Below are 22,557 nucleotides of genomic sequence, written 5' to 3' on the forward strand. Positions count from 1 at the left end.
GGGTTGATCCCAGCAGCAGGTTCAACACCTGCTGGACAGACTCCAGATGAGTGGAGGTTAATGTTACACACTTGTGTTGGGTCCCAACTTTATGGGATGATTTATTAATGAAGGCTCCCGGCAGCAGGAGTCAGGAAGGCTTTCATTCATGGGGATTAAAAGGAGGTCAGCAGGTAAAACATTAATGTCTCCTTGTTCTCTTTCTGCCTGTCAGTGTAATTTCACACATCCATGTGTTTCAGGCTCATCACTCTGAAAAAGCAGCTCAGTTTGATTAGCCACACAGAGAAACCCCCATCCTGCATGTTTCCTGCAGATAGGCACGAGTGTGTGCTGCTTCACTTTTCCACCTGCAGTTTCTCATTGAGCATGGTCACAATTCGAAGCTTAAATCCTATCCAAGCATCCAAATACTCCCTCTTCATATGAAATGGAGGTCTAAGTGCTGCAGAAACTGACCTTTAGTTTACCTCAACGATCACATTAAGGCAGTATATATGTACTGGAATACTTGAAATCAAGTTACAGGAAAACAGCATCAGGATGACAAAAGTCAACTCGTCTGAATCTTTTCTTTCTGGGAATGTCAAGATTTTAACTAGATTGTAAATCAAATTTAAAGGTTAAGGCTGATAATAATATCCAAAGCTCTGTCTGACTCTCAGTTCTAGAAAATGGGAACATGAAACACTTCTATAATTTGCAAAATCTGTTTTTATATCAATATCTGTCTAACGTGACAGCTATTATTTGCAACTTCCTGTTGGCTCGATTAAAATACACACACACACACACACACACACACACACACACACACACACACACACACACACACACACACACACACAACCTAAGTCACACTCACAATGTCACCAAAGACATCCTACAAACACTTAGGACCCTTAACCCTGAATCTCTCCAAAAAGAGTCTTCAGTCTTCAAGTACAGAGAGGCTCTTCACAGCTACAGGAAGCCTTTCAGTACAAATACAAAGGTACAACTCAGCGGTCTCTGTTTGTGTGCACTGTCAATACCACAATATGCATTTAAATTAATGATCACTGCAGACAAACAAAGGACAGGTAACCCCATCCAGCCTCTCTAACAGTCTAGCTTCTTCTTTGTTAAGCAGGTGAGATGATGAAGCTGGAGCAGGGAGCGGGACACTGATCCAATCAGGCAGCAGATAGGTGGGACTGAGGAATGACAAGTGAAAGCACCCATTCTGGATGCTCGCTGGCACGTAGCATTCTGCACAGAAAGGATAAATCCCACAGAGAGCGAAAGGAAGAAAGTCTTTATGGGTCTAACCTTTTTCTGTGGACGGTTTCATGTGGAACAGGATATTCAGCAGCATTCTTTAGCAGCAAGGTACCTTCCTATATGATTCATGTTGAACGCTGTTACTGGGAGCAAAGTAATTAACAAGATATTCAAAGACAGAATATTTAATAAAATTTGCAGGCAAACAAAAACTTAAATGTCAAAATGGTTCAAATTCTTTCAGCTCCAATAAAATAATCAGTTTGTAACATCCAGGCATGAAAAACATGATTGTTGTCTGCAGTATTCAATTAAATGGTGCTGGGGGATACGGAGAGCCCGTGGGCTCGGTTTTTATAAGAAATGAGCTTAAAGACATGGAGTGCAAAAGGAGTCCTAATGAAAGCTGAGAATGATTCAATAGTTTTGAGAGCTTGTATCTATTTAAAAACCAAACCTCAAAGAGTGTTAAAGCAGGGAGAACCTCATCAAATATGGAAATAAGTTAATTATATAATAATTTAAATAGACAGAGACTCTGAAGGCCCCCTTCCCAGCGATTGGGTAACGCCCACTGTGATGAACTATATTCAAGGACATGATTATTACTTAGCTAACCGCTAACGTAATGATGAGAATGTCTTTCGCACAGATGCACATACTCCTTAATCCAGCTCTTATCTTCTGCCACAAGGTCGAAAATCTTCAAAAACACTTCACTTCTGGCAAGAATCAAATCCCTCTCTCCCTTATCTGCCCTCCTTTTAAGCTCTTAAATTAATTTTATAAAACCCTTTGTTCTCTAGTGTTTTTGCTTTTTAATTATCAATAATTCTTTTCATGCACAAAATATGGCAATGAAGTGAGTCTTAGAGGTAGGAATCTCTCCCTCTTATCTTGTAAGCCAACTTCCACGTCATGAGGTTTCTGTGGTCTCTGATGTATTTCATTAGAGACACGACCCTGCATGCATTTATGTTTAAAGCATTTTAGTTACTCCATTATCAAATTTGATTGAAGTCACTTTAGATCAAGTCAAAAGCTTTGCATGAACATTTGAACCACCTATTATTGAACTCATGCTCAGAAGGATAAATAATGATTGTTCAGCCCACAGCACAGAATCTAACTCGTTTTGTAGAGAAAAGGACATATATCTGCAGGAAATGTCTCTTAATAAATATCTGTAGAAATGTATTTGGACCCTCAAGTAAATATCGAATAACTGGACTAATTTAAATGTATTCATAGTTACATAATCACACAGTTACACTAAGTAAAGTAAAAACATCACCTGTAGTACTGATTTTCTTTTTTCAATATTCTTTTCTTGAATTAAGAATTTGAAGACCTCTGTCTCCATCTACTGGCTGTAACTCTGAACTGCATTCTGATTATATTAAGACGTATAACCCTTCACATCTGAATATTTTTGAAGCACTGCAACTGCAGAAGTGTATTACTGAATGTTTCTCAGTGCAGGAAGCTGTACCTGCTAAAATGAGGACATAAAGGCTGATTTTATGGTTAAGTCTGGTGTTTTAGCCTGAACTATGCTTTTCCAGCTGCACAAGTGGACACATTTCTCTCAAAATTGCATTTTTGTTGCTGTGTTTTTTAAAATAAAGGCCCATATTTGGAGCATGTGTGTGTGTTTTATTTAAAAACAAACCTCATGGGGCTCTTTGTATAAATACTTTATTACTTCGAGCATTATTTTAATCAGCAACAGTTGCGGAGACAGTGTCACTGCAGGGTGGATGTCAGGGTGGATGGCTGGGTCCAAACAAACCACACTTTGACACAGTAGTGAGCAGTTTGTTTCCCGTTTCAAACAGCACTTCAAACAGTCCTTACAAGGCAGTCATGCTTTGTAAGGACCTCTTAATATCACATCATCACACAGTGGTACCTATGTAGTGTAATTTTTTAGTGTGCACCTGACCAGGATTAGGGGTTTTCACCCATAAGATGGATTCTGCATCACACTGGGGTCCCTTAATTTTTGACGTTATTATTCAGGTTTTTATTTTATGTTCATTTCCAGATGCTCTTTGGTGAGATTTGGGAAAAGCTCCAGTTTTTTTGTAAAGCAAACGTTAGAAGGTATAATTCTGCAACAACTTCTGCAATAACTTGGTTTTTGGTTATAAAGTCGATGCCTCCTGCCCCAGTCTATTGACATACCCTGTGGGGATCATTGTCAATGAGACGAAACGTGCCCTTTATTTGAGTTCAAATCCACTTATGACCCTCCACCACCCATAAATCTCAACAAACAAAGGTGTATATTTTAAGAAAAATGAAGAAAAAATACTCAGTATGAAGCAGAAAAGAAAAAAAAGAAAAGAAAAAGGCAATTCTCCTAGATGGAAATTTAAATACTAACAATGCAGTGGCCAAATAATGGACAAAATGCCTTCTCACATGTACCATAGATTTACAGACCCATAAGATGTGGCTATAGAACAAGATATGGCAGCTGATATTGAAGCTTTAAAAGGATAAAGACTTTCATAAGTAAATGAAAGTAAATGAGACCAGAGAAATGTCAGATTATCATTTTTATTATTCGAGTCATTTTAGCACACAGTACTGTTTGTTTAGGAGAGAAATACTCTTTACTGTCCTCCAGCCAGCGGCTATACTTTCCTTGCCTGACATAAGGCACTTTTAGCTTTTCATTGCAGTTAGTTACCAGAAAATATTCCACTCATGAAGACCCATGGGTCAACATGTCAGGCCTAATTAAATCTTCATTCTAACAAACTGTAAAATACATTTGTTGATGTTTGGTGAGACTGAATAACAGTGAAGAGAACACTTTAGCTGATACTACCATTTAAATGAATTAATTGCAAAAGTTCATATTAACACCAAATAACAGCACACACACACCTACACACTGTAACTTTAGCTGGCATTCTTGCTACTTTTCTTCTTCTTTTTCTTCAGGACCTGCTTCTTGGGGTCTGCGTCAGAGGATGGAGCTGATTTAGTGTTCACAGAAGATGAGGCTGACTCTGAGGGTTTTAAGACTGCTTCTGGTGCCTGAACGTGTTCGGCTATCTGCTGCTGATCCTTCTCGTCTTGTAGAAGCACCATTGGCTTGACCTCACTGATCTCCTCCTTGAGCTCGGCCTTCATTTCTTCTGCATCCATTGCTGGAGAGGCCCTAGTTTTCTCAGTCTCTAGTGTTAGTAGAGACTCAGATGGCTGTTGCTGATCCTTATCATTTTGCGGAGCCACTTGTAGTTTGCCCTCACTGGACTCCTCCTGGATCTCAGCCTTTATTGCGTCTGTTTCTGGATCAAACTTGGCTTTCTCAGGGTCTGATGCTGATGTAGCTTCAATGGACTGCTGCTGGTCTTTCTCATCTTTCACTGGTGCCCCTGGTGTAATCTCACCGGTCTCCTCCAGGACCTCAGCCTTCATTGCCTCCATTCCTATTTCAGCTTTGGCTCGTTCTGGTTCTGGTTTTGGAACAGGTGCGACTGTATGCTGGATCTCTGCGTCTGGCTCCGCTTGGTGCGCCTCTTCAGCCTCAACTTGTGTCTGAACCTTTATCGCCTCTGTATTTGGATCTAATGCTGTTTCTAAAGTTGTCTTCTGAGTGGTTGTGGCTTCTGCAGCAGGCACAACCTGATCTAGAACCTCCTCCACCTTCACTGGCTGTGGCAGCTCTGAATCTGATGCTTTTGACTTTACATCTTCCACCTGCCCAGGGACTGAATCCAGACCCTCTTTGACTTGAGGTTTTGCTTTGAAATGGAAAAATGCAGATGAAACTAGATCTTCTTCAAGGTCTAACTCATTATTTTCCTCTTCCTCAGTGTCAACAGTTGTCGTCAACAGGGAGGCAGCAAACTCTTGCAGCTTGGTCTGCTCCTCCTTCAGGCGGGACATGCCCTCTGTCAGAACCGGGTCCTCCTCCTCGATTTCCTGCATCTCATCAGGGGTCAGTAGGGCAGATTCGTCAGCACCCTCAGGCTTGTTATTGAGGTTGGAGATGCCAAAGACCTTTGTTTGAAGGTTGGCATTAGAGTAGTGAACATCCTTGATTTTGTCATAGAGCACTTTCCTTTCATCCTGGAGGGCACGACAAAGCTTCTCCAGCTTGTGAATCTTCAGGACGAACAGATCGTACTCTCTACCTTTCTCTGTTCTCTGAAGAACAAGAAGGGATGAAGAAAATTAGACAAGATGACACCATAAAAAGACGATGCTGTTTGAGTAGGGTATTTATGAATCGCTAAGGATCTTTGGTTTGGTGATGCTTTGCTGTCATCATCTAAATTAGGTCACTGGTGCAACATGGCCCAAGACCCCATTTGTACCAGGACCAATTGGAAAATGGATTAGCTTGTGTGTTGGATCAGTCAGTTTGATTGTATCTATCTTTTTTTATCAGCTAATATGTTGGACCCATGAAAACACTTCTCTAAATATTTACATTTATAGATGGGATTATTTCATGATCTCCAACTTTCTGCTTCTAAATTCAGATAAAATTGAGGTCATTGTACTCTGCCCTGAAAATCTTAGAAATGTGGTATCTAACCAGATTCAGGGTTTTCCTCTGTATGCATTATTGTAGGGTCTACCTTAAAATATAAAGCATCTTGAGGCGACTGTTGTTGTGATTTGATGCTGTATAAATAAAATGGAATTTAATTCATGGATTTGCAGGCACCTCTACTGTGGCACTAAATCTGACAGCTTAGGAATTAGCTAATAAATTGGAGGAGTGTCTACTCATTGGCCACTGTGTAAAAAAAAGAGCAACGGAATCTAAGGAAATACTATACATGAATCCAGCAATTATTCGGTCCTGTGCTGGGGCCAAAAAATTTGTACAAATTTGAACAATCGTGTTTTTATCGATAAGGCACTGGCACCACATGGATTCAAAAAGGATTAACCAAGGCCTGTAGGTGTCTCTCTCCAATTGTGATTAAATTCTCCAGGTAGTGCATCGTAAACATTTACCTCTTCAATCATATCAGTCAAAGCCTTGTTGCAGTTCTCAAACCTCGTCTTCCACAGATTGGACTCTTTCTCCACTTTCTTCATCTTGTCTGACATCTAAAAAAACAAAACAACAACAACCACGAAATAAAATAAAATCTACGAATCAGACTTGTGTCAGATCCATCCAAAGTCAAGAAAACGTGCTAGAGCAACAACCATCCATTTACATCTCACACACACGCAAAAATTCTGGTAAGAGGGGTTTTCTTTAATCGTCACAAATTAATTTCTGCACTTATTGTGTCCGACATAAAAGATGAGAGTAACTGTCCCCATTTACCCTACACACACACACACACACACACACACACACACACACACACACACACACACACACACACACACACAGGTCAAAACTCACATTTTCCATCTCCTTTTTGAAGCGGACGTAGATTTCATTGCTTTTGGCCAGAGTTGACTGGAACTCATCAAACTTCTCACCATACAGGGTCAGCTGTGGTTAGAGGAGAAGGCTGATAAGTCAGAGTCATAGGACAGATACGTTTATATTAGCAGATCCCTCATAATTTCTATTCAAATAATATGACGACAAACTAAAATCAAGCTTTATTCACTGCTCCTGCAAGAAAACCTCCAAAAAAACCTCAAACAGATCTTGGTTAGACAAATTTAGAACAAATTAAACTTAACTGCAGTCATTTTTTCCTATGTATTGATTTTTGAGGCCCAGACTAAATCTCCACATTCAAGTAAGATGCAGTATTCAAAGTATACTCTAAGTATATTTGCACTAGACGGAAAGATGTTAATGAGACTTACATATATGCATTTCTCTGTAAAAGTGTTTTTTTTTTCAAATGCATTTTAATAAATTCAGCTTTTCCAGATAGCTTATTCAATAATTATTTTTGTTTTATATAATTAATAAAGAGAACAGGAGCTTTTTGATATTATTCCTCACAGTGTGGAGACGTTTTAAGCCGTCATGCACAAAATAAGTGCATTCAGCTCATTGTGGTCTTGTGTGACACCTGCAGTAATCTGCCTGACTCAGCCTCAGTCAGTGAATATTCACCTGCGCCTGCATGACAGTCCCCTGCTCTCTGAGTGTCTGAGCCTGCAGTTTCCATTCAGCAGCCTGAACCAGTAACTGGTTAGAAGAGAACAGACAGAGCCAGACGTTAAAGACGTTTCTTTACCTTCTTCTTCATGGCCAGCTCCTGCTCCTTCATAGCGAAGCATTTCTTTGTTTTGTCAATAGCCTCCCTAAGCAACTAAGGTGACAGAGACAGTATACAGTTAATCTGCATGGCCTTCAAAACAGATTTAGAGAAAATTCATCTTGATTATCAAGCTAACAGCAAGCAGCCCGTTCTCATCCCCTGACCGTCAAAGCCTTTATGCACAAAGTGTCGTGGTTATTGCATTAGTGCGATGGGTCTGTGACACCCAACTCATTACTTTCCAGCTTGTAGGGTTACTGGTAAAAAAAAAACAAAAAAAACATTTATTTCAAATCACCAGTTTTCCCAGAACCTTGAGAAAAATGAGATCATTAAAGTCTTGGTGGATAATTTTGCCAGTGTCAGTGCATCGCTTATGTAAAAGGAAACATCTGACCAAACTGGAGCAGCTGACACACGGAGATGAGAATATGTTGCAATAAGACTGCTGTGCCGAAGTCACATTAAATATGTTTAAATGGAATTTTAAAAACAGACATATAATACCATTAATGATATTCATTGATATGACCTTTTAGAATTGACATGCCAAAGTTTGTTTACATGTAGATAAACTGACATAAGTGATATCTGGAGAGCTCTGGGTGAATTCTCAGAATGCTGGGACAAAGGCGTATCCTTTATTTCTTCACTGGTTACAATGGAAGCAATGGCACACTCACGTATTCCTTCTCTCTTTTGTGTTTCTCCTCAGCTTCGGTCAGCAGAGCGTTGGCCTGCTGCAGTTTGGCTTCAATCAGTTTCTGCTGCAGGTCACGATGCTTGTTGATCTTCTCCAAACTCTGCAGGACGGAGGAGAACAGGAAAGAATTTACCTTCATATCATTTTCTCAAGCATTTCATCCTATGAAAGCTGGGTAAAGGCTCCAGCCCCCCTGCGACCCTCAATTGGATAAGCTAAAGAGAATGGATGGGTGGATCAATGGATCAATTTACCAATGAATCAAAAAGAAAAAACTCATCTGAAATAACTCTAAAGTTTTGTTTTTTATTCAAAGATATCTGAAAATACATTTTAATGTGTAATGTTGACCTGTGACCTCTCACCTCCTCCCTCCGTTCACACTGGGTCATGAGGTTCTCCAACTTGTCGGTCAGATTGACATTTTCACCGCACAGCTTCTCATTTCGTGCGCTGTGCAGCTCAATCTGGCTCTGGATCTCACCCAGCATGCTCTGGAAGTGGGTGGTGATCTCTGTTCTCTTCTCCTCGTCCTCCTTGCAGCGCTGCAGAGTCTCCTCCTGGAGGAGGTAGCGGTGGCAGTCGGGGAGAAGTGAATGGAAGAAGAGGAAGGTGAAAGAAACAGAGTTCTGTCAGGCTTCAACTTTCCTTCTTCCTGTACAAGTGAATCAGTTCTTCCAGATAATAACCACCATCTAACTAACTACAAAACACTGAGATGTTTAAATTGTGTTTTTATACGGTTTGTGCTTATCGTGAAAGTGGATTAAAAATTATGTCTCAATAGCTTCTCCTGCTGTGCCAAAGTAAATGCAAACATCCTCCACACCCTCAGAACATTGTAGAATGACTGCTGCTCTCTGCACAGACTCTCCAGTTTGCTGCGAGCTGCGATGCTGCTGCGATACTCGGCCTGCAGCTGCTGCCGCTCCTCCAGCACGACGGACAACTTCTGCTGCAGAGCACTCAACCTCTGCACATCGCAGCGCCGCAAGGCCGCCTGCGAACACAAGGAGAGGTACTTGCTATGAATTTTAAAGACCCAGTGCCAGAAACAGTATAAATACTTCCAGCAAGCAACACTAAAAACTTCAGCTGCTTCCTTACCAGTTCAGCATACTTCCTGACCAGAGCTTCCAGTTTCTCCTCTGGAGAAGAGAGTTCGTTCAGGGCCTGCATGATGAGAGAGGCCTCTGCAGAGAGAGATACAGTTTCTAGCATTTTGATAATACACACAGGATATAGTATTCATTATTTAAGCTTTCATTTGCTATGACAAAAACAATTTCGCTTTGGTTGTTTTTATTAATTATACTTTGTATTAATAATGAGATGGTTCACCCTCTCATGTTTCTGGCTTTTTAAATTTTATTTTTCTAAAGAAAAGTTGTTGCTGCTCACATCAAAGGCGCTATAAGCTAAATAAAAAAAAGAAGTATTAAAAGTGCAAGATAAAAAAGAAGATAAAAGCTCAAGTAACTTGCATATAAACTAGGCTAAGAGCTACTAGAGTAAATAATAAATAAGTAAATGCAGTTCATCCTCAGTATGAGCAGGATAATATTGCAACAATAGACAACATAAGTTTCATTTTAGAGTTCAGTTCTTTTAAGGTGCATTGGTTAAAAATTGTTTCTATTTTGGGGCTAATAAGACTATCTGACACCTGTCAGCGCGATCAGCTCAAAAGCACCAAAAATTTGTTGAATCAGAAACAAAACTTCAGCATTAAAACTTTACTTTACTAAAGTCCACATGCAGATACATTTCAGATTCATTTGGGTTTTTGTGGGGTTGACTGATGGTTGGATGGTTGCAGTATTTATTGGGAACTGGGTAAAGGAATAAAACCATCCTGCTCTCTGGCTGCCTCACCTGTGTCATCTGTGTCCATGGTGCTTGTGATGTCATCTTTTGCCTCCTCCTTCACCTTTTCCACCTCTGCCTCCACCCCACTCTACATCCAAAACAGTATAAAACATTGCTTTTTTGTTTTTGTTTAGTTTAGTTTTTTACATTTGTTCGGCACACATCACCAGCAGCCAGACATCAAGGAGCAGGTGTTGTTAACTTTTAAAACCTGTTTGTCGAGGACGCCGGCTGCGGAGCTATACATGTGAATGATGTCATCCAGCCGTCGACTGAACTGCTCCACAGAGTCCGGATTGTCAGGAGAGGAGGCGGAGCAAGCCACACCTGCCGTCTCGCCCTCACTGCTCTCAGGCTCCAGTGAAGATGCCTTGACAGATGTGGGAGGCACCAACACCTCAGCTGCTTCCACCGACGTCTCCATTGTCAGTTTTCTGGAACTAATGCACATGGATTTTTTATTTTTTTACAGCAGGCAGATACAGAGATTTACAGAGAACCTAACAAGACGAAGTAAAACTTAACTGTTGGACGTCACTCATTCAAACTGCAGCATGTAAAAAAACTTTGATTTCACTCTATTCATATACAGTGGGGCAAAAAAGTATTTAGTCAGCCACCGATTGTGCAAGTTCCCCCACCTAAAATGATGACAGAGGTCAGTAATTTGGACCAGAGGTACACTTCAACTGTGAGAGACAGAATGTGAAAAAAAAATCCATGAATTCACATGGTAGGATTTGTAGAATCAGAATCAGAATCAGAAAGGGGTTTATTGCCAAATGTTGAGCAGGTTTACAACATTAGGAAATTGCTGCGGTGCTTCAGTGCAAACATAGTGTCATAAATAGCACTTAAATAGTGTCATAAATAGCACTTAAATAGACATGAAAAAATAAAAGTAGGGATAAGAATTAAAAGTGCTACGTAGAAAGATATGTGCATGAGCTATACATGAGATATATACATGAGAATAAGAATTAAGAGTGCTACGTAGAAAGATATATACATGAGTGCAGGTGGTGATCAGTGCCAGACATGAAATGATGCAGTGACACAGCGTAGGGTCATGTGTTAGTGGTGGGAACAGTCATATGGTTATGTTCATGTGTCCGACAGCAGAGGGGAAGAAACTGTTCTTATGGCGAGAGGTTCTGGTGCGGATGGACCGGAGCCTCCTGCCTGAGGGGAGCAGGTCAAACAGACTGTGTCCAGGGTGAGAAGGGTCAGCTGAGATCCGAGCTGCACGCCGCAATGTCCTGGAGGTGTACAGGTCCTGCAGAGATGGGAGTCTGCAGCCAATCACCTTCTCAGCAGAGCGCACAACACGCTGCAGTCTCTGTTTGTCCCTGATAGTGGCTCCAGCGTACCACACGGTGATGGAGGAGGTGAGGATGGACTCGATGGTTGCAGTGTAGAACTGCATCATCGTCCGTGTTGGCAGGTTGAATTTCTTCAGCTGCCTCAGGAAGTACATCCTCTGCTGGGCTTTCTTGATGACGGAGGTGATGGTGGGCTCCCACTTCAGGTCCTGGGTGATGGTGGTACCCAGGAAGCGGAATGAGTCCACAGAGGTGATGGGGGTGTCAGTCAGGATGATGGGGGGGAGTGGGGCTGTGTGCTTCCTGAAGTCCACAATAATCTCCACTGTCTTCTGGGCATTCAGCACCAGGTTGTTGTGGCTGCACCAAGACACCAGACGTTCAACCTCCCTCCTGTAGGCAGACTCATCCCCGTCCGAGATGAGCCCAATAACGGTGGTGTCATCTGCAAACTTGATTAGCTTGACAGACTGGTGGGTGGAGGTGCAGCAGTTGGTGTACAGGGAGAAGAGCAGAGGAGAAAGAACACAGCCCTGAGGGGAGCCGGTGCTGATGGTCCGGGAGTCCGAGACATTCTTTCCCAGCCTCACATGCTGCTTCCTGTCCGTCAGGAAGTCAGTGATCCACCGGCAGATGGGATCAGGCACATTCATCTGGGAAAGCTTGCCTCGGAGATGGTCTGGAAGGATGGTGTTGAAGGCAGAGCTGAAGTCCACAAACAGGATCCTGGCGTAGGTTCCTGGGGAGTCCAGATGCTGCAGGATGAAGTGTAGGGCCATGTTGATGGCGTCGTCTACAGACCTGTTGGCTCTATATGCAAACTGCAGGGGGTCCAGGAGGGGGGCCGTGAGGGTCTTGAGATGGGAGAGAACTAGGCGCTCAAAAGACTTCATGACCACAGATGTCAGAGCCATGGGTCTGTAGTCATTTAGTCCAGTGATCCTAGGTTTCTTGGGGACAGGGATTATGGTGGAGGACTTGAAGCAGGCAGGCACATGACATGCCTGCAGTGAGGAGTTGAAAATGCCAGAAAACACTGGGGCCAGCTCGTTTGCACAGTGTCTGAGGGTGGCAGGAGACACGCCGTCTGGGCCGGGAGCTTTCCGAGCATTCAGGTTCTTAAACTGCTTCCTCACATCTGCTTCATGAATATGAAGAGTTGTGGTGGGAGGAGGTGGTGTGAAATCCTCTTTTGTGTGGGGTGAGGAGGGGGGTGTTGTAGGTGAACAGTTTGAAGGTGGTGATGGCTCTATGGAGGGGGGAGAGGTGGGGGAATTAGTGTCCAAGAATTGTGTAAATAGTGTAAAGAATTTATTCGTAAATTAGGGTGGAAAATAAGTATTTGGTCACCTCAAACAAGGAAAATCTCTGGCTCTCACAGACCTGTAACGTCCTCTGTAAGAAGCTTTTCTGTCCCCCACTCGTTACCTGTATGAATGGCACCTGTTTGAACTCATCATCTGTATAAAAGACACCTGTCCACAGCCTCAAACAGTCAGACTCCAAACTCTGCCATGGCCAAGACCAAAGAGCTTTCGAAGGACACCAGGAAAAGTATTGTAGACCTGCACCAGACTGGGAAGAGTGAATCTACAATAGGCAAGCAGCTTGGTGTGAAAAAATCAACTGTGGGAGCAATCATCAGAAAATGGAAGACATACAAGACCACTGATAATCTCCCTCGATCTGGGGCTCCACGCAAGATCTCATCCCGTGGGGTCAAAATGATCATGAGAACGGTGAGCAAAGATCCCAGAACCACACGGGGGGACCTGGTGAATGACCTGCAGAGAGCTGGGACCAAAGTAACAAAGGTCACTGTTACGAACTTGTATGTCCGTGTGTTTGTTTGTGCAGGTGCTGTGTTTTTGTCTATGTTAATTTAGCTGTGCCAGGTCCCTGTTCCGATTGGTGCGTGGACTTACTGCCCCGGCGTGATTGGATCCAGCTGGAGGACCCGCCCAATAAAAGGAGGCTGGAGCGCTACAGTGGGAGAGGTCCTCGCATTTCTCCTCATCACCCAGCAGTAGTCCTGTGGTAGCCGCTGGCTGCAGTATACGTGCGAAAATTGTGGAAGTGGAGTGGGTAGGGGTGAGCTGCCGTTTATTTTGATCACCCGTTTTCTCCTGTTTTTGAGTTGGTTAAGGAGGTCAGACTCTGTCTCTATTTTGACTTTATTTTGATGAGGTCAGGGGTGCGGGATTTGTGTAGGTTTGTTTTGTTTATTGTTTTGGCCTTGGCTCACCCTGAAGTGTTGACACTCCCGTTTTGGTTCTCTTTATTCACCTTGTAAATAAATCACTTCACATCTAACGGATTTGTTGCGTGTGACTGCTTGGGTCTTGGGGAGGGAAGCGAGTGCCTCGCTCATGTTATGGCCTGGCCCTAGACGGGTCGTAACATGAATTGGGGGCTCGTCCTCTGCCTTTTTCTGTGGGTTTTTGCGTGTGTTTGGTCTGTTGGCGGTTTTCTTGGGTGTGGGGGTGGTAGGTGTGTGGAATTATGGAGTTTTCTTTGGATGATTTTGTTACTTCGCCTTCGTGGGATAGAATTGTGAAGTGCAGGAAGGCGGATTTGCTTATCATTGCTAGTTGTTATGACGTTCAAGTGTCCTATGGTGCCCGCAAAGCGGTGGTTAGGGACGCTTTGTGTGCAGAGTTGGTGGAGCGAGGCGTTCTTCCTGCCCCGCAGGCAGCTGTAGAGCAGCCTGATGGCGGGGGTGTGAAGGTGGCTCCGGAGGCTGAGCCGGGGTCGGATGCCAAAGGGCCTGTTAACGTGCTACCAGCCGGGGCGGACTCTGATGCGGCTGAGGCGGGCTCTGACACAGCCGAGGCGGACCCTGATGCTGCTGGGGCGAAGCCTGAAGCAGCTGAGTCTGGTACGGCCGGGGAACCCCTGGCGGGGCGGTCTACGGAAGATCTCCGTTTGACCCTCCGTATTAGGGAGGTGGAAGCCCGTGCTAAAGAGCTTGAGGTACAAGCAATGCACCTCCGTGTCAGAGCTTTGGAGCTGGAGCGAAAGCCCTCCACATCTGCCTCTAGTCATCCTAGTACGTCCACCGCGGTCCCGACAGGTTTTGACATCACCAAACACGTTAAACTGGTTCCCCCGTTTCGTGAGGCCGAAGTGGATTCCTATTTTAACGCTTTTGAGCGTATAGCGGCCGCGTTAAGTTGGCCGAAGGAATTTTGGCCGCTGCTGTTACAATGCAAATTGGTTGGCAAAGCCCAGGAGGTGTGTACCAGTTTATCAATTGAAGATAGCCTGGATTATGACGTCATGAAGAAGACTGTGTTGCAGGCATATGAGCTCGTCCCAGAAGCCTACCGTCAAAAATTTAGGAAGTGTGAAAAAACCGCCAATCAGACATTTGTGGAGTTTGCCCGTGAAAAGAGTCGCTTGTTTGAACGATGGTTGCAGGCCAGTAAAGCACAGGATTTCGAGGGGCTGAAAGAGCTTCTTTTGTTAGAGGAATTCAAAAAATGTTTGCCGGACCAAGTAGTTGTTTATCTGAATGAGCAAAAGGTGCCCTCACTTGCTAAAGCGGCAGTGATGGCTGATGAGTTTACTCTCACCCACAAAACTATATTTTCAGCCGCTGTCTCACAGAATATTAGGGTGGGACAGGAAAGGAAGATAAAGTCACCAAAGATAGGACTGAAAGATAGACAGGAGGATGGTGTTAATCGCGACTGTTTTTATTGTCGCGGACCCGGACATCTAATCGCTGCCTGTCCTGCGCTCCGGAGGAAAGAGCAGCGCAAAGGCTCTAAAAATCCAGCGGGCGTAGGTCTCATCAAAGTTGTCCCTTTGCCTAAATCGCATTCCACTCTCACCCGTGATTTGCACCATGTGGATGCAGAAATAGAGCCACGTTTTAAACCGTTCATCACGAAAGGCTTTGTTTCTGTGACGGGAGAAGAGGGGGACAAAGTGCCTGTTACTATTCTTCGGGACACAGGTGCGCATCAGTCGTTTATGTTGGATAGTGTACTACCATTGTCAGATAAAACTGCTTGTGATTCGGATGTGTTGGTTTGGGGAATTAAGATGAGCGTTCTTCGGGCGCCGTTACACAAAGTCCATTTACATTCGCCCGTGAAAACGGGGCATGTCAAAGTTGCGGTGAGTTCCCAGTTGCCGATTAAAGGGGTTTCGTTTATTTTAGGAAATGACTTGGCTGGTGGGACAGTTTTCCCACCGCCTGAAGTGGTGGAAACGCCTATTTCTTCTGTCACTGAGGTTGCCGCCCCTTTGTTAAATGTGTTTCCTGTTTGTGCAATCACTCGTGCGCAGTCACGCAAATTTGATGACGTTATGGATGTTGCTGACACGTTTATGGCGACGCCAGACGAGAGAATATCTCCCAGCCGTGAGAGTGACAGAACAAAAAGCGATGTGATGAAACTGATGCCAGAGCTGGATGAGAAATTGAATAGGGATGCATTGATAACCGCTCAGCAGAATGACTCATCACTGGCTCCCTGTTTTCTATCTGCAGCTAAGAGTGCAGGAAGTGAATCACCCACTTCTTATTTTTTGCAAGATGGAGTTCTTATGAAGAGGTGGTCCTCTGACCGGTGTGGTTTGCCTGGTGCTACGCAGGTGGTGGTGCCGAAGCCACATCGAGGGCAGGTGCTTAGCTTAGCGCATGATGCCAGCATGGCTGGACATCTTGGGGTGAACAAAACATATCATCGGGTGTTGCGCAACTTCTTTTGGCCAGGGTTGAAAGCTGATGTGGTGGCATATTGCCGTACCTGTACCACATGTCAGATGGCGGGGAAACCTAACAGACCCATTCCACCTGCTCCGTTACATCCTATTCCAGTAATAGGTGAGCCGTTTGAAAAAGTAATATTGGATTGTGTGGGTCCCCTGCCAAAAACCAAATCCGGACACCAATACATACTTACAATAATGTGTTCAGCAACAAGGTACCCAGAGGCAATTCCACTACGCACGCTGAAAACAAAACCGGTGCTAAAAGCACTACTTAAATTCTTCTCTACTTTCGGGCTTCCAAAGGTTGTTCAAACAGACCAAGGAACGAATTTCACCTCAAAAATGTTTGCACAGGTTGTGGAGGAGTTGCACATAAAACATGTAAAATCCAGTCCATACCACCCGGAAAGTCAAGGTGCTCTGGAAAGATTCCATCAAACCCTCAAAGCTATGCTGCGCAAGTTCTGCGCGGGGTCGGATAGAGAATGGGATGAGGGTCTGCCGTTATTGTTGTTTGCAGTCAGAGAAGTCACTCAGGAATCCTTGGGATTCAGTCCGATGGATCTGGTGTTTGGACACGTGGTCCGCGGTCCCCTCCGCCTTCTGAAGGAGAGGTGGTTGTCAGAAACTTCTGAAACTCAGCATAATGTTCTGGATTATGTTAGCGGACTTCGGGAAAAGCTTCACCTTGCATGTCAGTTAGCTCGAGAGAATCTGTCACATACGCAAGCTAAAATGAAAACTCGCTATGATAAAAAAGCTGTTTGCAGAAGTTTTCAGCCGGGAGAGAAAGTGTTGGTGTTGTTGCCTGTGGTAGGGTCCAGCTTATCAGCTCAGTTCGCTGGCCCATATGTGGTGGAACAAAAACTCAGTGACAACAACTATGTGATCCAGACCCCAGACCGCCGGAGAAAGTCTAGGGTTTGTCATATTAATCTGTTAAAATCGTTTCACTCGAGGAGTCCTTTGGGTGCGCCGTCTCCAGTGTGCGCCGCTAGTACTGTTTCTCCCTATGAACCCTCTGATGACGGGCTACTCCAGAAAAGTGAAGCGCTGGGTAGCGGCCGGTTGAAAAATTCGGAGATCTTAAATGATTTAGACACACATTTAGTCCACCTGTCTGAACCCGCTCGAGCTGACATCACTGATCTGATAGAAAACAACTTATCACTTTTTTCTGATCACCCTCGTCAAACTGCGGTCCTGTGCCACGATATTGATGTGGAAGGACATAAACCGATTAAGCAACATGCTTACCGAGTGAACCCAGTGAAAAGGGCGATAATGCAGAAGGAAGTTGACTATCTCTTAGAACACGGTTTAGCCTTTCCGAGCGCCAGCGCATGGAGTTCGCCGTGTGTGCTAGTACCAAAATCCGACAACACTCCTCGGTTTTGTAATGATTACAGGAAGGTTAACGCTGTTACCAAACCTGATTCATTTCCTCTTCCTAGAATGGAGGATTGTATTGATAGAGTGGGATCGGCATCGTTTGTAACCAAACTTGATTTGTTAAAAGGTTACTGGCAAGTACCTTTAACTCCCCGAGCCTCTGAAATATCTGCTTTTGTTACACCGGACCATTTTCTCCAGTATAGGGTTATGCCGTTTGGGTTGCGTAATGCACCCGCTACTTTCCAGCGCCTTATGGCCAAAGTACTGGCGGGCGTGAATAACTGCGATGCCTACCTGGACGATGTTGTCATTTACTCATCCACCTGGTCTGACCACTTACAAACACTCTCTCTTGTTTTCAGCCGTTTTCAGGAGGCCTCGCTTACGTTGAACCTAGCCAAATGTGAATTTGGCAGAGCCACCATCACATATCTGGGAAAACAGGTGGGTCAGGGACAGATACTGCCGGTGACCGCGAAAATACAGGCGATCGTTGAGTTTCCAGTCCCACAAACGAGAAGGGCGCTGCGCCGATTTCTAGGAATGTGTGGTTATTATAGAGGGTTTTGTAAGAACTTTGCCACTGTCATCGTTCCTCTCACCGATTTGATCAGTCCGATGAAGCCTTTTGTGTGGACGCCTGTTTGTCAGACTACTTTCGAGTCTGCGAAAGCATTACTGTGCAGTTCCCCTGTTCTTACGGCCCCGAATTTCATGTCCCCTTTCAAGCTCGAGGTTGACGCTAGTGCGGTTGGTGCAGGAGCTGTCCTTATGCAGGAAGACCATTGCGGCGTGGATCGCCCAATTTGTTACTTTTCAAAAAAATTCAACAAACATCAGATGAACTACAGTACCATTGAAAAGGAAGCCCTTGCCTTGTTGTTATCCCTACAGCATTTCGAGGTGTATATCGGATCCAGCTCTATCCCTGTTCAAGTGTTCACTGACCATAACCCATTGGTTTTTCTCTCCCAGATGCAGAACTCAAATCAGAGACTTATGCGTTGGTCCCTTCTCTTGCAAGACTTCAACCTGCAGATTAGGCATAAGAAAGGGACGGAAAATGTCATCGCGGACGCCCTGTCGAGAGCAATTTTGTAGTCTAGGATTAAACACTAGAAGGATTGTTTAATTCTTATGGAAGGGGGTGTTACGAACTTGTATGTCCGTGTGTTTGTTTGTGCAGGTGCTGTGTTTTTGTCTATGTTAATTTAGCTGTGCCAGGTCCCTGTTCCGATTGGTGCGTGGACTTACTGCCCCGGCGTGATTGGATCCAGCTGGAGGACCCGCCCAATAAAAGGAGGCTGGAGCGCTACAGTGGGAGAGGTCCTCGCATTTCTCCTCATCACCCAGCAGTAGTCCTGTGGTAGCCGCTGGCTGCAGTATACGTGCGAAAATTGTGGAAGTGGAGTGGGTAGGGGTGAGCTGCCGTTTATTTTGATCACCCGTTTTCTCCTGTTTTTGAGTTGGTTAAGGAGGTCAGACTCTGTCTCTATTTTGACTTTATTTTGATGAGGTCAGGGGTGCGGGATTTGTGTAGGTTTGTTTTGTTTATTGTTTTGGCCTTGGCTCACCCTGAAGTGTTGACACTCCCGTTTTGGTTCTCTTTATTCACCTTGTAAATAAATCACTTCACATCTAACGGATTTGTTGCGTGTGACTGCTTGGGTCTTGGGGAGGGAAGCGAGTGCCTCGCTCATGTTATGGCCTGGCCCTAGACGGGTCGTAACATCACCATCAGTAACACACTACAACGGCAGGGAATCAAATCCCGCAGTGCCAGACGTGTTCCGCTGCTGAAGCCAGTGCATGTCCAGGCCCGTCTGAAGTTTGCCAGAGAGCACATGGATGATACAGCAGAGGATTGGGAGAATGTCATGTGGTCAGATGAAACCAAAGTAGAACTTTTTGGTATAAACTCAACTCGTCGTGTTTGGAGGAAGAAGAATACTGAGTTGCATCCCAAGAACACCATACCTACTGTGAAGCATGGGGGTGGAAACATCATGCTATGGGGCTGTTTTTCTGCCAAGAGGACAGGACGACTGATCTGTGTTAAGGACAGAATGAATGGGGCCATGTATCGTGAGATTTTGAGCCAAAACCTCCTTCCATCAGTGAGAACTTTGAAGATGAAACGAGGCTGGGTCTTCCAACATGACAATGATCCAAAACACACCGCCCGGGCAACAAAGGAGTGGCTCCGTAAGAAGCATTTGAAAATCCTGGAGTGGCCTAGCCAGTCTCCAGACCTCAACCCCATAGAAAATCTGTGGCGGGAGTTGAAAGTCCGTGTTGCTCGGCGACAGCCCCAAAACATCACTGCTCTCGAGAAGATCTGCATGGAGGAATGGGCCAAAATACCAGCTACTGTGTGTGCAAACCTGGTAAAGACCTATAGTAAACGTTTGACCTCTGTTATTGCCAACAAAGGTTATGTTACAAAGTATTGAGTTGTATTTTTGTTATTGACCAAATACTTATTTTCCACCCTGATTTACGAATAAATTCTTTACAAATCCTACCATGTGGATTCATGGATTTTTTTTTTTTTCACATTCTGTCTCTCACAGTTGAAGTGAACCTCTGGTGCAAATTACTGACCTCTGTCATCATTTTAGGTGGGGGAACTTGCACAATCGGTGGCTGACTAAATGCTTTTTTGCCCCACTGTACCCTTTAATATTTAATTGAACTATATGACAAAATCAGATGGTCTAGCAATTGTTTCTAGCAATTGGGAGGTATGTTCTGATTCAAGTGTAACAGAAGGATTACTCTGTGGTTCTATTCTTTAAAAATGTACAAGTTTAAGTTTGGACAGTGAGTTTGAAAAATCTACTGAAAACCTTTAACAACTATACAGCTCATAAACAGCTCACACCAACTGCAAACATGCTTTCCATTGTTTAGCACATGCTAATCCAATGTAAAGTATCTGGCAGCTGTCACTTTAAATTTAGCTCACTGATAGCTGTGACAGATCACAGCAGCGTCACAACTACTTTATACTAGACTCAGAAGGAAAATGTTTGCAGAGATCAAATCAAAAAGCCTTTTCTGAACAGTCTACTGTAGACCGAAAGTGTTTTTGCAACCACAGCTATATCCGATCTCACTTTAAGCACATCTGCACTGGCTTCTTTTTTCTGACCAGGAAGATACATCCATGTCTTGTACTGTCTCCGGTCTCCGGTAAGCTTCAGTTTTGGGTACAAGTCAAAAGACAAAGTACATCTATTAAAGGAAACAAGCTCAGACTCCAAAAGTCTTTCTTGGAACCAAGAACCAGGAGTCTATAAGTTATAAGGTTGTGTTGTGTTTCATTACATTTCTTTAATTTTAAATCATCCATTCACTTTTATCTCTAAAATGTGTCCAGAAAATGATTTGGGAAAAAAAAACTGACAATGTGAATATGGTTCCATGAAAAAACCCAACATATTAAAACCCAGAATCTATAAAATGCAAAGATTTACAGTTTGTCTAATCAATAAATTGACCGGTGACTTCACGGTAGGTTTGTTGATGTCTTTGAAACTAATAAAACTGCCATGTATAGTGAGGGGAAGGAACCTTTAATCAGCGACCAACATTACTTTTATTTTCCCATCAGGCGTCATCGAGCTCACCGCCTCTTCCTCTGTGTGTGTGTCCACATAGCTCTGTTGCAACATGATGGCTGCCACCGTTATTATATCTGTCAAGTTAAAATTAGCCATCACAGTGAGATAGCCAACTCTGCCCTCCCCCCCATCCACACACACAGTCACACACACACTGCAGGCTACAGCTGTTGTAGTCTCATCTATTCTGAGAGCATCCAAATATGGTTCCAGGCATACAGTCACAGATTTTAAGGCTAAACATTATTATAAACTTGTTTTTTTGTTTGTTTGTTTTGTGTGTCTGCTTCATGTTTCCACTGTTTTGCCGCCCCACTGCAAAAATACACTAAGCTCCTCCCCTCTATATTACACAACCAATCACAGCCCCTCCCCCTGAATTACAAACTGTTGACCACGACTAAATAAACTGCTCATGGTAATGTTTTTACTTGATGACTGTGCTCAAGCTGGATGATGGAAAAACCACATGAACATAATCTGGACTTTGAATAACTGCATTCTTTGTTCTTGATTATCAGCTAAATCTTAAAATACCAATGTTACGCTTGTTTCTTGTTTGTGTTTTTTAAGGACATTCTTAGTTTTGGACAAATGATCCTACACCTGACCTCACTTTATGCCTCCAAAATAAAATGATCCATTTACAAAACTAAAAGAAAGACATTACTGTCAGAATGAGCCAGAACAGCCAAACAGAAAACCTTTGGAAAAACCAGGTAACTGCAGAAAGATGTAGACAACCAAAAACAGCACAAGCAAGGCCAAAACATTAGTAATTGTTTACATGTGACAAAGTGAACAGTCCACCAACTAAACTGAAGTAAAAGGAGGCACAAGGCACCTTTAAAATGATCACATATATCACATTTTTCACTGTACTGAATTATCAAAATGATCCTTAAAGAATAAGACACTGCTTTCTTCAAATGCAGGTATTTTTTACATTCCAGTCATGCTGTGTATGAAAGTGCTGAAGGGCTGAATATAGACACGCTGACAGTGACACAGCCCTTTATTGTGTCATGGCTGCCATTACAAAGCTCTTCATGTCTTTTCCATGTTGTACTTTAAAGTTATTTATTAAAATGAAAACATAGCAGCAATAAAATTTTTTCATCTTTAAAAATGACCATCAGGCCCCATTTATGCCTGAAACAGGAGGAAAAATACATTTCCAGTTTGTTCCACAAAGTAGTCCACTTGTGGAAGTGTACCCAAATGCAGCAGTAAGAACGGTGAACACAAGTAAGTAAGATTTCTGAGGAAGGGAGGAATGAAAAAGTCTTACCAGGATCAGCAGAGTGAAGGAGGTGAAGAAGAGACAGCAACAGACGGAAGAAGAACGGGAGGAGGAGGAGGGTCCTGTTCACGGGACAGCTGACCCCCAAAATAACATGAGAGGATCAGCTCAGGGACACGCCGGTGACTGCACCAGA

At 43.7% G+C, this 22,557-nt stretch overlaps 1 protein-coding gene across 2 annotated transcripts; it reads right to left on the reverse strand.

Moving 5' to 3' along the window:
• Positions 1-3,814: 3,814 nt before the first annotated feature.
• Positions 3,815-22,557, reverse strand: txlnba (taxilin beta a). Of its 2 annotated transcripts, none has more exons than XM_085247190.1 (11): positions 22,410-22,557; positions 10,262-10,490; positions 10,057-10,138; positions 9,289-9,374; positions 9,011-9,181; positions 8,547-8,741; positions 8,162-8,281; positions 7,331-7,405; positions 6,656-6,748; positions 6,253-6,348; positions 3,815-5,430 (listed from the first exon to the last, which is right to left on the reverse strand). In XM_085247190.1, the coding sequence occupies exons 2-11, from the start codon at positions 10,472-10,474 to the stop codon at positions 4,177-4,179; spliced, it is 2,385 nt and encodes a 794-aa protein (XP_085103316.1). In that variant the 5' UTR covers positions 10,475-10,490; positions 22,410-22,557; the 3' UTR covers positions 3,815-4,176. The 2 variants fall into 2 exon arrangements, with proteins under 2 accessions (XP_085103316.1, XP_085103315.1); XM_085247189.1 differs by lacking the exon at positions 7,331-7,405 and adding an exon at positions 7,455-7,529.

The sequence above is a fragment of the Mchenga conophoros genome, linkage group LG15 (assembly GCF_057382185.1).
Source record: "Mchenga conophoros isolate Kocher_MC1m ecotype Shallow Benthic linkage group LG15, M_conophoros_male_GT1.1, whole genome shotgun sequence".
Taxonomy (NCBI): Eukaryota; Metazoa; Chordata; class Actinopteri; order Cichliformes; family Cichlidae; genus Mchenga; species Mchenga conophoros.